A 14,112-nucleotide genomic window follows, 5' to 3' on the forward strand; every position below is an offset into this window, starting at 1 on the left:
TTGTAGCCCTGGAATAAATCCCACTTGGTTGTGGTGAATAATCCTTTTAATGTAGTGTTGAATCCTATTGGCTAGTATTTTGGTGAGAATTTTCGCATCTGTGTTCATCAAGGATATTGGCCTGTAGTTCTCTTTTTTGATGGGATCCTTGTCTGGTTTTGGGATCAAGGTGATGCTGGCCTCATAAAACATTGCAGCTGATATGCTAGCAGAGACTAAGGTCATCTGAAGTCTTGACTGGAGCTGGAGAAGCTAAGTCTAAGATGACTCACTCACGTGGCTGTTGACAAGAGGCCTCCGTTATTTACCAAGTGGATCTCTCCATAAAGCTACTTGAGTGTCCTCCTGATGGCGCTAGGAGCTTTCCCTGAAGTGAAGTGGGTGATCTGAGAAAGAGAAGGAGGAAGCCATATTGTTTTTTATGAGCTTCTACCATATTCTGTTCTTTAGAATTGAGTCACGAAGTTAAGTTCACATTCAAGGGAACAGGTACCAAGATCTCCTTTTTGAAGGGAAGAATATCAAAGAACTTGTGAACATAGTTTAAAACCATCACACTCAGCATTCCTCAAAAACCTATCCTGGCCTACATTGAACTTCATTCCATTGCTTGAACTACAGTCTATTGCTTGGTATTCATTGATGCCAGAACTATTTTTTGTGTTCTCTGAATCTGTGCATACCATCTTTATTATCTGTTATCAGGAACCATTCTATTCTAAAGCATGATATCCTCTTAACAGTGGTCTTTTTCCTTCTCAGGTGCTTGTTGGCTTTCTTCTTATTCTAGCAGCCATAGAGCTGGCCCTGGTACTCACAGAAGACTCTGGACAAGCCACAGTCCCTGCCATTAGATACACCAATCCTAGCCTTTACCTGGGCACATGGGTAAGTCCTACCTCCACTCCTGCCCTGTTTATCTTCTTCTTATTCATAGCTATCTAGTTGAAATGTACTCTTTTGGAATAAAATTAAGTCCAACTTCATTTATCTTTTTTGAGGGGCCTATGATGAGGCAAAATGTGGTTATAATGGGCTGAATCAAATTTTAGTTTTGTATATTCTTTTGAACACTAACTTTTAGATCCTTCTCCCTAGCATAAATACTAGCTTTGATGCCTAAGATATGTATCTTATGCCCTCCTATCCTTCCATCTAATGATTATACATGAGTGGGTGCCAGGCTGGCTGAGGCAGAGACCTGCACTCTGGTGGGCCCAGAAGGTCAGCACCATGACTGTGTTCCACTTCTGGAATGGCTTCACCCTTGTCTACTTCCCCTACTTCATCACCTACAAGCACCGTGGCCTGAGTACAATGCCTTCTAGACATGTGTGCAGGCCAGGGTCACCTACCTGTTTATGCAGCTGTGCAAGATGCTCTTCCTGGCCATGGTTTTTTTCCTTCCCAGGCCATGATTTTTTTCCCACCTGGAAGGCAGCATCTGTGACTTCATTAGGATGTCATGAAGGTCATCGTGGATGTGGCAGACCAGATACATCTAAATTTTGTCATGTCCTAGAATGTATGCAAGGGGGAGTACAGGATCATGGTTGCTGCCTTGGGCTGGGCCATGGCCATGCTCATTATGTCCTGCTCCTTCTCATCTGAGTTGGAGCCCAGGGCATTGAGTTTGACTGGAAGTACATCCAGAAGAGCATGGACTCCAATATCAGGCTGGTCCATTACATTGTCTCATCTGCCCAGGTTAGATGATAACACACTACAACCCATACCACACTTTTCAGCCAGCAGTGCTCCTACTGTTTTTCCTTAGTCTATGAGGCCTTTATCATGGAGACCTTCATCCACCTCTGTTCCCTGGGCAGCTGGACAGCACTCTGTGACCCTGTATGTCACCGTTGTCAACATGCACTCCTAGGCTTGGTGTCCCAAACATTCACACACCATTTCCCTGGCCTCCAGGCTTCAGTGAAATAAACAGTATAAAGAAAGTAAAAATAAATAAATAAATATATACACACATGAAAGCCAAGTTTCTTGATGTTAAAAGACTTTTCTAAATGCTGGAACTAGTATTCTTAAATTGACTAATGACTCATCAGTGGATCATGAGTCCGGAGTTGTTTGTATAAACTTGATAACGGACACTGTTCTCTCTCCTGCGGGCTCGGTTTTGGGGGAGGCCTGCATAATGTTTTAAAAACAACTAAATTAATTGCTATACCTTTTCTTTTTATTTTCTTTTTTTCAAGAATTTTTTATTTATTTGATAGAGAAGTCACAAGTAGGCAGAGAGGCAGGCAAAGAGAGATAGGGAAGCAGGCTCCCTGCTGGGCAGAGAGCCCAATGCAGTCCTCAATCCCAGGACCCTGAGACCATGGCCTGAGCTGAAGGCTGAGGCTTAACCCACTGAGCCACCCAGGCACCCTCTTTTTTTTTTTTTTAAGATCTAAAACATTTTAAAATTATTTTTATTAACATATATTATTTGCCCAAGAGGTACAGGTCTGTGAATCATCAGGCTTACATAGTTCACAGCACTCACCATATCACATACCCTCCCCAATGTCCATAACCCAACTACCCTCTCCATACCACCCCCAGCAACCCTCAGTTTGTTTTGTGACATTAAGAGTCTCTTATGTATTGTCTCCCTCCCAATTCATCTTGTTTCATTTTTACCTTCCCTACCCCCAAGCCCACCACTCTGCCTCTTAAATTCCTCTTATCAGAGATCATATAATTGTCTTTCTCTGACTGACTTATTTCGCTCAGCATATTACCCTCCACATCATTGCAAATGGCAAGATTTCATTTCTTTTGATGGCTGCATAGCATTCCATCGTTTTATATATAAAACAAGGGAATATATATATATTATCACATCTTCTTTATCCATTCATCTGTTGATACACATCTAGGTTCTTTCCATAGTTTGGCTGTTGTGGACATTGCTGCTATAAACATTTGGGTGCACATGCCCCTTTGGATCACTACATTTGTATCTTTAGGGTAAATACACAGTAGTGCAATTGCTGGGTCATAGGGTAGCTCTATTTTCAACTTTTTGAGGAACCTCCATGCTGTTTTCCAGAGTGGGTGCACCAGCTTGCATTCCCACCAACAGTGTAGGAGGGTTCTCCTTTCTCCATATCCTCGCCAACAGCTGTCGTTTCCTGACCTGTTAATTTTAGTCATTCTGACTGGTGTGAGGTGGTATCTTATTGTGGTTTTGATTTGTATTTCCCTGATGCCAAGTGATGTGGAGCACTTTTTCATGTGTCTGTTGGCCATCTGCATGTCTTCTTTGCAGGAATGTCTGTTCATATCCTCTGCCCATCTCTTGATTGGATTATTTGTTCTTTGGGTGTTGGGTTTGTTAAGTTATTTATAGAATTTTGATTACTAGCTCTTTATCTGGTAAGACATTTGCAAATATCTTCTCCCATTCTGTAGGTTGCCTTTTGGTTTTGTTGACTATTTCCTTTGCTGTGCAAAAACTTTTTATCTTGATGAAGTCCCAGTAGTTGTTTTTGCCCTTGCTTCCCTTGCTTTTGGCAATGTTTCTAGGAAGAAGTGGCTGCAACTGAGATCGAAGAGGTTGTTGCTTGTGTTCTCCTCAAGGATTTTGATGGATTCCTGTCTCACATTGAGATCTTTCGTCCTTTTGAGTCTGTTTTAGAGTGTGGTATAAGGAAATGGTCCAGTTTCATTCTTCTGCATGTGGCTAACACCATTTGTTGAAGAGACTGTCTTTTTTCTATTGGACATTCTTTCCTGCTTTGTCAAAGATGAGTTGACCATAGAGTTGATGATCTATTTCTGGGCTCTCTATTCTGTTCCATTGATCTATGTGTCTGTTTTTGTGCCAGGACCATACTGACTTGATGATGACAGCTTTGCAATAGAGCTGGAAGTCTGGAATTGTGATGCCACCAACTTTGGCTTTCTTTTTCAACATTCCTCTGGCTATTTGAGGTCTTTTCTGGTTCCATATAAATTTTAGGATTAATCATTCCATTTCTTTGAAAAAATGGATGGTGTTTTGATGGGGATTGCATTAAACGTGTAGATTGCTTTAGGTAGCATAGACATTTTCACAATATTTGTTCTTCCAATCCATGAGCATGGAACACTTTTCCATTTCTTTGTGTCTTCCCCAATTTCTTTCATGAGTACTTTATAGTTTTCTGAGTACAGATTCTTTCCCTTTTTAGTTAGTTTTATTTCTAGGTATCTTGTGGTTTTGGGTGCAATTGTAAATGAGATGGACTCCTTAATTTCTCTTTCTTCTGTCTTGCTGTTAGTGTATAGAAATGCCACTAATTTCTGTGCATTGATTTTATATCCTGACATTTCACTGAATTCCTATATGAGTTCTAGCAGTTTTGGAGTGGAGTCTTTGGGTTTTACACATAAAGTATCGTATCATCTTCAAAGAATGAGAGTTTGACTACTTCTTTGCTGATTCAGATGCCTTTTATTTCTTTCCGTTGTCTGATTGCTGAGGCTAGGACTTCTAGTACTATGTTGAATAGTAGTGGTGATAGTGGACATTCCTGCTGTGTTCCTGACCTTAGGGGAAAAGCTCTGTTTTTCCTCATTGAGAATGATATTTACTGTGGGTTTTTCATAGATGGCTTTGTTGATATTGAGGTATGTACCCCCATCCCTACATTTTGAAGAGTTTTGATCAAGAAAGGATGCTGTACTTTGTCAAATGCTTTTTCAGCATCTAATGAGTATCATATGGTTCTTGTTCTTTCTTTTATTAATGTATTGTATCACATGGATTGATTTGCAAATGTTGAACCAACCTTGCAGCCCTGGAATAAATCCCACTTGGTTGTGGTGAATAATCCTTTTAATGTAGTGTTGAATCCTATTGGCTAGTATTTTGGTGAGAATTTTCGCATCTGTGTTCATCAAGGATATTGGCCTGTAATTCTTTTTGATGGTGTCTGTCTGGTTTTGGGATCAAGGTAATGTGGCCTCATAAAATGAGTTTGGAAGTTTTCCTTCCATTTCTATTTTTTGGAACAGTTTCAGGAGAATAGGTATTAATTCTTCTTTAAATGTTTGGTAGAATTCCCCTGGGAAGCCGTCTGTCCCTGGGCTCTTGTTTGTTGGGAGATTTTTTGATGACTGCTTCAATCTCCCTACTGGTTATGGGTCTGTTCAGGTTTTCTATTTCTTCCTGGTTCAATTTTGGTTTGAATTGGTTCAATTTGGTTCAAATTTCATCTCTAGGAATGCATCCATTTCTTCCAGATTGTCAAATTTACTGGCGTATAGTTGCTCATCATATGTTCTTATAATTATTTGTATTTCTTTGATGTTGGTTGTGATCTCTCCTCTTTCATTCATAATTTTATTTACTTAGGTCCTTTCCCTTTTCTTTTTGATAAGTCTGGCCAGGGGTTTATCAATCTTATTAATTCTTTCCAAGAACCAGCTCCTAGTTTTGTTGACTTGTTCTACTGTTCTTTTGGTTTCTATTTCATTGCTTTTGCTCTGATCTTTATTATTTCTCTTCTCCTGCTGGGTTTAGGCTTTCTTTGCTGTTCTTTCCCCAGCTCCTTTATGTGGAGGGTTAGGTTGTGTACTTGAGACCTTTCTTGTTTCTTGAGAAAGTCTTGTATTGCTACATACTTTCCTCTCAGGATCGCCTTTGTTGTGTCCCATAGATTTTGAAGAGTTGGGTTTTCATTATCATTTGTTTCCATGAATTTTTTCAATTCTTCTTTAGTTTCCTGGTTGACCCATTCAGTCTTTAGTAGGATGCTCTTTAGCCTCCATGTATTTGAGTTCTTTCCAACTTTCCTCTTGTGATTGAGTTCTAGCTTCAGAGCATTGTGGTCTGAAAATATGCAGGGAATGATCCCAGTCTTTTGGTACCAGTTGAGACCTGATTTGTGACCCAGGATGTGATCTATTCTGGAGAATGTTCCATGTGCAGTAGAGAAGAATGTGTATCCTGTTGCTTTGGGATGATATGTTCTGAATATATCTGTGATATCCATCTGGTCCAGTGTGTCCTTTAAAGCCTTTATTTCCTTGTTGATTTTTTGCTTGAATGATCTGTCCATTTCAGTGAGGGGTATTAAAGTACCCTACTATGACTGTATTATTGTCAACGTGTTTCTTTGATTTTGTTATCAATTGGTTTATATAATTGGCTGCTCCCATGTTAGGGGTATAGATATTTAAAATTGTTAGATCTTCTTGTTGGACAGACCCTTTGAGTATGATATAGTGTCCTTCCTCATCTCTTATTATAGTCTTTGGCTTAAAATCTAATTGATCTGATATAAGGATTGCCACCCCAGCTTTCTTTTGATGTCCATTGGCATGATAAATTGTTTTCCACCCCCTCACTTTAAATCTGGAGGTGTCTTTGGGTCTAAAATGAGTTTCTTGTAGATAGCATATGGGTGGGTCTTGTTATTTTTTTAGCCATTCTGATATATATTTATATCTGGTGAATAGAACAGAGCCACCCACTTGATTTTGGATGTATTCTGGTCTCTTAGAAGAAACTACCTCCCAAAATTTTAAAGAAAGAAAAACATATATATACAAAAATAAGGGTAAACATGATGAAGGCAAGGAATATGACTGTATAGATGAAAATTTTAAAAGATTTCTAAAAAAGGAATTGATGGTTGGAAAAAGAAAAAGAGAATGTGTTCAGGGTGGGACTAGAACAAAGCCATGTGCTAGATGTAGGGTATATTTTGATCTACTAGAAGAAATCATATCCCCAAATTTTAAAGAATAAAAACCTATATGTATATAAAAATAAGGCTAAATACAATGAAGGGATAAAATATGACTATAACAATGAAGGTTTAAAAAGATTTTTTAAAGAAGGTATTGTTAAGATAGACTAGTTTAAAAATGTTAAAAGAAGAAAGAGGAAAAGTCAAAAAAATAGAATAAGAAAAAAATTAATATAATTTAACTTTGTAAGACTAAAGGATCATGGGGGAAAAGCCATGAATTCTATGTGTTGCTTTCCCCTAGCTCTGGAGTTCCACTCTTCTCGTTGATCATTGAGCTTGGTCTTGGCTGGATATTCTAGCTGATCATCTGCGGGGAGGGACCTGTTGCTGTGATTCTCGAATGTCTTGGCCCGAGGTGGAATTGTACCACCCTTGCCAGGGCCAGGCTAAGTAATCTGCTCAGGTTTGCTCTTGGGAGCTTTTGTTCCCTGAAGGCTTTCCTTAGTGCTCTGGGGGACAGGAATGAAAATGGCGGCCTCCCAGTCTCTGGCCTGGAGGAGCCATGAGCTCGGGACCCCACTCCTCAGTGTGCCCTCAGAGAAAAGGGGTCAATCACTCCTGTCTCCCTGGTCTCTGGCCACGCTCCGAGTTCTCCCGGCCTGTAACTGAGGATTTCTGTCCCTGGTGCATGGCCCCATTTGGAGTTGCCAAACCTGCTGACTCCTGCAGTGTACTTCTGGCTGCTTCTCTCAGAGAGGAAGGAGGGGATCTCTGTGGATCTGCCACTTGTGGGGTCCCTACTCAAAGAGCAGTGGCCCAACTGTGCCAGGTAACCATGAGCTGAGAGCTCACTCCTTGGCTCCGTCTCTGTAGCTGGCTTCTCTGCTCTGATACCTGTGAGCTCTGCCACACTCAGATACCTCAGTCTTTCTGTGACCCCTCAGGACCTGAGACCACACTGTGCCTGTGAGGACTCCACCCCCGCTTAGCCTCTGGAGTGATGTCCCTCAGTGGAACAGTTCTGAAAGTTCTGATTTTGTGCTCCATTGCTCCACTGCTTGCTGGGAGTTGGCCCCTCCCCATCGGTCTATCTTCCCATCACTTCGGATTCACTTCTCCACATGTCCTACCTTTCAGAAAGTGGTCGATTTTCTGTTCCTAGAATTGCTTATCTCCTATTGAGTTTGTAGGTGTTTGGAATGGTTTGGTAACTATCTAGCTGAACTCCTGTGACCTGATGTCATTTCAGTCTGCTATACCTCCACCATCTTGCTACTAAGTTGTTATGCTTTTCAACGGAAAAGATGCCACATAACTATTTGGATTTCTAAACCTCCTTGAAAAATCAGAATGCCTGGTATCTATGGGCCTGTATCCCTGTAGGACAATGGTCAGCCTTTGCGTGTGCATCTCTTCCCAACACTGTGCTTAGTGACAGCTTGTTGGGGCCTGAAATCCACCACAGTGGTATTATCTATACCACAGAAATTAACAGATGATACTAATCATGGCTTTGTTTTCGGAACCCTAGTTTACAAGCTCCGCACTAAGTCTAGGAAACCAACATTTAATTATATTTAAGTGAGATGTTACAAGGCAAGGTTTTTTTTTATTGCCTAGTTTGATATTATTAGAAAATCCCATAGACAGTTTACACCTGTCCTGCAGAAACTCCCTCCCAGGTGGACTACTGCAGCACCTGAAATTCACTTCCTTGGGTCTTGGAAAGACTTTTGGCTCCCAAACCAACTCCATTATATGTAGAAGGTGACCCTCTGTGCTTGTGGCTAACTCCCCATCCAAGTGCGGTGGGGATATGGGGTGAGGAAGGGGGTCCCAGGGAGAGGATGGACACCCTAAAAGAGGAGGTTGGATTGTATCAGGGAGGAAGTCTATAACTTGACATTTGTGTGTTTTCTGCTTGGCCTGATTAGTTCTAACCGTCTCCTCCTTTAACCCACCATTCTTTCCCTGTCTCTGGCATCTTTCTTTCCTTTCATCCTTGGTGACCATATTTTTCAGAACGTGATGTGAATTTCTCTTTAGCTCCTGGTTTTGCTGATCCAACACAGCAGGCGATGGTGCATACAGAAGGATTCTTGGTTCCTCTCCCTATTCTGGATTCTCTCAGTACTCTGTGGCGTTTTCCAATTTCAGACTCTGATCCGGACACTCTTAAAGGTAAGGAGGAAAGAGAGGGTTACTTGAGGAGATAGTGTGGTGAGCAACTTCTAAGTCAGAGTGAATAGCATACAGTCAGTTGGACTCTGGGATAGAAGTATGTTTAGGAGATTTGATGATAGGCTTTAAGCACAAGCATTGACCTATGTGGGCCATTTAGACTTAATTGGAAAAGGCTCATTTTCTCTGTGTTGTTTTTTTTTTTTCTATTCCCCCATAGGACAGCAATTCTAATCTGGCCTATTCCTGCCTGTTCTTCATCTGCTATGCACTACAGATCCTGATCCTGATCCTTTCAGCATTTTCAGAAAAAGATGCCTCCTCAAATGTGAGACTCTAAATATGCCGATCTCATGCATTATTTCATTAGATGGTATTTTGACACGTGTAACTTCGAGATCCCCTAGGCCTTGTGGGGGGGGGGGGTCCCTTGAGCCCAGAATATAGCTGTGTGGATCATTAATGGCTTAAGGAGACCAAAAGTGGCTAGTGTATGGAAATACTCTTTTATGAGTCTGGAAATACTTTTATATTGACCCGCCAATCTTCAGCATGGATAATGCATTCATCTATCTATGCCAGAAAATCTGATTTTTACTAGTAAGACTTTAGGGTCTCCAGATAAACCTATGTTGTCCAGTCTACTTCAGTCTTAAGTCTGCTTTTTTGCATAACATTATATCTAGAAAAATCACTTTCTGATTTTAGAGTCCCACAAAGTTCCTGTTTCAGGTTGATTTACTTTTTTATTTTTTGTGTGTGTCTTGCAGAATCCATCATTCACAGCCTCATTTCTGAGTAGCATTACGTTTAGTTGGTATGACAGGTAGGAAATGCCTGGGGTGTGGGTTGTCCATATCCCTACCCCCTCATTCTTCTGAAAGTGGTGGAAATCTTAATTTTAAAAATGCTTCCTGAGGCCTCCATTTCTCCTCTACTTGGAGTCCGAGAATGTTAATTTAACAGATATATTTATTTCAGACTGGGATGTGGAGGAGAGGATGGCGGGGGCTTTGCTCTTGGTGGCCTGGAGGTTCACAGGGAAAAGGAAGGATGTTAGGAAAGGTGGAAGGAAAAGAAAGGGGCAGGCAGTGTGACACCATTTGAAGGGTAAGGGATGAACTAGCTGGCCTGGGCTACCAAAGGATCTGCAACAAACACTCTTGGCCTTTGTGGTTCCATGGACCACTTGGCAACTGGTACTGCCTAGGAATCCCTCCTCAGATCATGTTTTCTGTACATAAAGAAAAAGACAGGGTTACAAAGGAAACCAAATATATTGAAATATATTCACTTAAATATTAAAAAAAATTTGTGATATAACACAAGTGCTCCTTTACAAATGTGTTAAATAACAAGATCTAGTGATCTAGCAATAGGGCTAACAATGACCACAACCTCAAAGGAGCAATGAGTGTACCTGTGCCACGAAAACACTGCGATGTCTCTTGGTGTCCAAGGAACGGGTACTCCTGTTTACAACTGCTTGTTTGCTTCCGTTCATGTTATAAGGAAAGGCTAGGTTTCAGTTAGAGGCTAGTGAAAATAAAGATGTAATTTATTTTGTATCCGTGTTCTCAAACACCAGGTTGGTAGGCCTGATCAAGAGAGAGAGCAGAGAGGAGGCCTCCAGGGCTGCTCGGTTCCTTAAGGGCATTGAAGGCCCCTCGGGGAGATGCCCCAGGGGCAGAACGGCAGCCAGTGTTCAAGGAGGAAGGAGCAGGTGGACATGATGCTCTTTTGGTTTTTCATTCAGTCGCATTGCTCCTCGTGGCCTCCTCCTCGTCTTAGTCTACATTCCATCACCTCTCCCATCCGTTTTCTGCCCTCCCCATGCCTCTGTCAGGTTTAAAGGGCTGGGAGATGGAGCAGTGGCCCCCCTCCCTTCCTCTATCCCTCCATCTCTGAACTGGGGGAAGGGGGACAGCTTTTGTCAGAAGCAGCGGGGGAATTGCCACTGACCCAGCATGTAGGGTCTCAGCCTGTGAATCGCTCTGGTTCCAGCATCATTTTGAAAGGCTACAAGCAACCTCTGACACTTGAAGATATCTGGGATGTCAATGAAGAGATGAAAACCAAGACACTGGTCAGTGCATTTGAAAAACATATGGTAGGAGAGCTGCAGAAGGCCAGGAAGGAACTCCAGAGACGGCAGCGGAGGAAGTCCCAGGGGAACACTGGAGACGGGCTGCATGGATTGAACAAGAATCAGAGTCAAAGCCAAGATATCCTTGTCTTGGTAACTTTCCCATGAGTGTCTGTGTGAATATGCTCTAGGTTTCAGGCAGGAAGATACCAGTATCCTAGTGATTCTGTCCTATTTTGATAGCGCTGTATATACTGCAGTGCTTTTATGGTATTTGTAGTATTTATAATACTAATAATACCTTAGTGATGGATACGTTTGGGTAGGATGTGCTGTTCTCTCTCCTTTAGCGTATATTTGAAATTTTCTATAGTATGTCTTTAATAATAGAAAAATAGGGGGTGCCCAGATGGCTCAGTCCATTTAAGTGTCTGCCTTTGGCTCGGGTCATGATCCCAGTGTCCTGAGATTGAGGCCTGCATTGGGCTCTTTGCTCAGCGGGGAGCCTGCCTCTCCCTCTGCCTCTGCCTGCCTCTCTGTCTGCCACCCCACTTTCTTTCTTTGTCAAATGAACAAATAATCTTTTAAAAAATAGAAAAATAGTACCTTGGCATTACCAGAATTTGTACTTTGGTGGGCTTTAGCATAGCAGCTACTCCTCTTATTTATTCACTCAAAAGTATTAAGTACCGAGTGTCTGACTATTCTGGGCACTGGGTACAAGGAATAACCTGAAAGTGTCCTCTTTAGAGAGCCGGAAAATAAATAATAAAAGAACACATGTTATTCTTTGAGAGTGATACACGCTATTAAGAATGCATAAATCCTGTTAAAGTCTTTGAAATGGAATGCCTTTAGGGTCATAGGAGAGACCTCTCAGAGGAGGTGTCCCTTGAGTGGAGACCCAAAGTCTTAGAAGTGGATTTCCACCTGAGGAGCCGTCAGAAGGAAGGGTAATCCCGTCCAAGGGAGCAGAAGTGTGAGGCCGAGGGGAACACATTTAGTTTGTCTGGAGAACTGCAAGAAGGTTCTGAGGCAGGGAGAGAGGGGCTGAGTAAGAGGTGAGATGAGCTCAGAGCAGTGGACAGGGACTGTGCCGTGTAGACCCTTGTGGGCCATGGTAAGGAGTCTAGGTTTTATTTTACAAAGGGTGGAGAGCCAGTGGAAGGTTTTGAACAGAAGAGTAATGGGATCAGATTTGTACGTTAAAAAGTGCATTTTGGCTGTTGCTGGGAAGATGGATGGTTGGGGGCAAGAGTAGAAGCTGGGAGGCAGGCTGGGGCCGTTGCTCAGGCAAGAGAGACGGATCAAATGGGATCTCAGTGACCCAATTACAAGAGGACGTCACTGGTAGGAAAAACCTGGAAACTCAGGCTGCAAGGCTGTATTTGGGGCCTCATGGGACCATGGAGAATATAACAAAGAAGTCAGATCACAGGAAGAGAAAGAGGCTGGCAAGTGAGCGGCAGTGCCCCGTGGATTAGATTCCTGGATGGAACAGTGAAGTTGTGCCCTCACAAAGCACCCCTAACTGCATGGCTTCAAACCAATGTATGGTTCACAGGCAGGTTCATAAGCAGGAATCCAGAAGCCCAGTTGGAGGCAAAGTATCAGCAGGGCCATGCGCCTTCCAAAACCCGGAGGGGAGAAACTTTCTTTGCTTCTTTTACCTTCTAGTCTGGCTATTCTTTGGTCTGTGGAGGTGTCGCTCCGATCTCTGCCTCTGTTATCACCTGGCCATCTTCTCTCCGGCTTGGAGTCTCTTCTCTTCTAAAGACACCAGTCCTACTGGACTAGGGCCCCGCTAAGGACCTCCTCTTGATTACATCGGCAAAGGTCCCATTTCCAAATAAAGACCCATTCTGAGGTACTGGGGCTTAGGGTTTCCACATCTTTTGAGGGAGGACATAATTCAACCCATAACATCCCACAACAACCACAAGCAAGAACAAACAAAAAGGCTCTGGGTATCAAAACTACGCATCAGGTTCATGCCCTTCACTCTCCGGGATTACCCAGCATGCCCCCCTACTTAGGGTCTATTCTTTGTTTTTTATGTGTTCTCCCCCGCTTTGTTCCGTGGTTTTTCTCACCCAGACTAGATTAGGTGTGTCAGGATAGGGGAGAGGGAACTGGTGACGGCAGCTGAAGGGGTGGATGAGGACCAGACAGAAAACCAAAACGCGTACAAAGACCGCGACAGGACTCGGGGCCTTAACACTCTGGAACTGAGCAGTGCAAGACAAAGTTTTACACTTCACGGCTCTGTAAGCTCTGTTGGTGTTTGGATTTTTTACCTAGGAAGAAGTTAAAAAGAAAAAAAAGAAGTCTGGGACAACAGAAAACTTTCCCAAGTCCTGGTTGGTCAAGGCTCTCTTCAAAACTTTCTACGTCATACTCTTGAAATCGTTCTTCCTGAAGCTGGTGCACGACCTCCTCATGTTTCTGAACCCTCAGCTGCTGAAGTGAGTCCTGGGCCTTGGCTCTCCCTTGAGGGAAGTCCCCTCTGCCCCTCTCCTCTGTGCTGGCCCCTTGGATATGCAGGCAGGAGCTTTTTATTAAACCCCTGCTATTTCAAATGCTGATGAGATTCTTCTACCTGATTGTGTTGTGTTCATGAAAAGCACAAGGCCATTTTCAAGATCCAAAATGCTAGGTCCTTTAGCTTCCCTCTTTTCTATAGCCCTTCTCTCCTAGGAAGCCAGATCCTTGTTAGGAGCTCTTGTTAAACAGAATGGGAATTGTTAAACTGATATGGGAAGAGCCGTGCCCAATAGGCGGGCAGCAGGGTGCAGGACAGCCTTGTACCTGAGCTCTGGAGCCCCTGCCCTAGAGCCACAGGCTTCTGTGGGAGGTTCAGCGTGATCAGGACAAGACTTTGCAGCATGTGGGAATCTATGGGATGAATTCTCCTCTAGGGGGAGTTTGAACTCGCATTGGATACAATTACTTCTTGGGCTTGCTTTGTCCAAGATGAAATCCACGTATCCCACGCAACCTCTTTTATCAGGGGGTCGGGGAAGGCCAGGCCAAAGCCTTGCAGCAGCAAGTGTAAGGAGCATTTCTTTCATCATCCCTGCTCACAGCTACGGGCCATCCACTTGGACCTCTTGCTGCTGCGAGGAAAAGCAAGAGTCCCAGCACGACTGTGGAGTT

The 14,112-nt window shown here is 42.9% G+C and overlaps 1 protein-coding gene and 1 pseudogene across 1 annotated transcript in view; both read left to right on the plus strand.

Moving 5' to 3' along the window:
• The window catches only part of LOC111144894 (ATP binding cassette subfamily C member 2), a 57,625-nt gene that overhangs the window by 4,348 nt on the left and 39,165 nt on the right, over positions 1–14,112 (plus strand). The window contains exons 3-8 of the mRNA XM_022499481.1: positions 763–888; positions 8,736–8,870; positions 9,091–9,198; positions 9,641–9,696; positions 10,875–11,109; positions 13,258–13,421. Coding sequence (XP_022355189.1) covers positions 763–888; positions 8,736–8,870; positions 9,091–9,198; positions 9,641–9,696; positions 10,875–11,109; positions 13,258–13,421 — 824 coding nt within the window. The remainder of the gene's footprint in view (positions 1–762; positions 889–8,735; positions 8,871–9,090; positions 9,199–9,640; positions 9,697–10,874; positions 11,110–13,257; positions 13,422–14,112) is intronic.
• On the plus strand, positions 1,234–1,941 carry LOC111144730 (annotated as a pseudogene).

The sequence above is a fragment of the Enhydra lutris genome, unplaced genomic scaffold, assembly GCF_002288905.1.
Source record: "Enhydra lutris kenyoni isolate GAN:26980312 unplaced genomic scaffold, ASM228890v2 scaffoldscaffold12, whole genome shotgun sequence".
Taxonomy (NCBI): domain Eukaryota; kingdom Metazoa; phylum Chordata; class Mammalia; order Carnivora; family Mustelidae; genus Enhydra; species Enhydra lutris.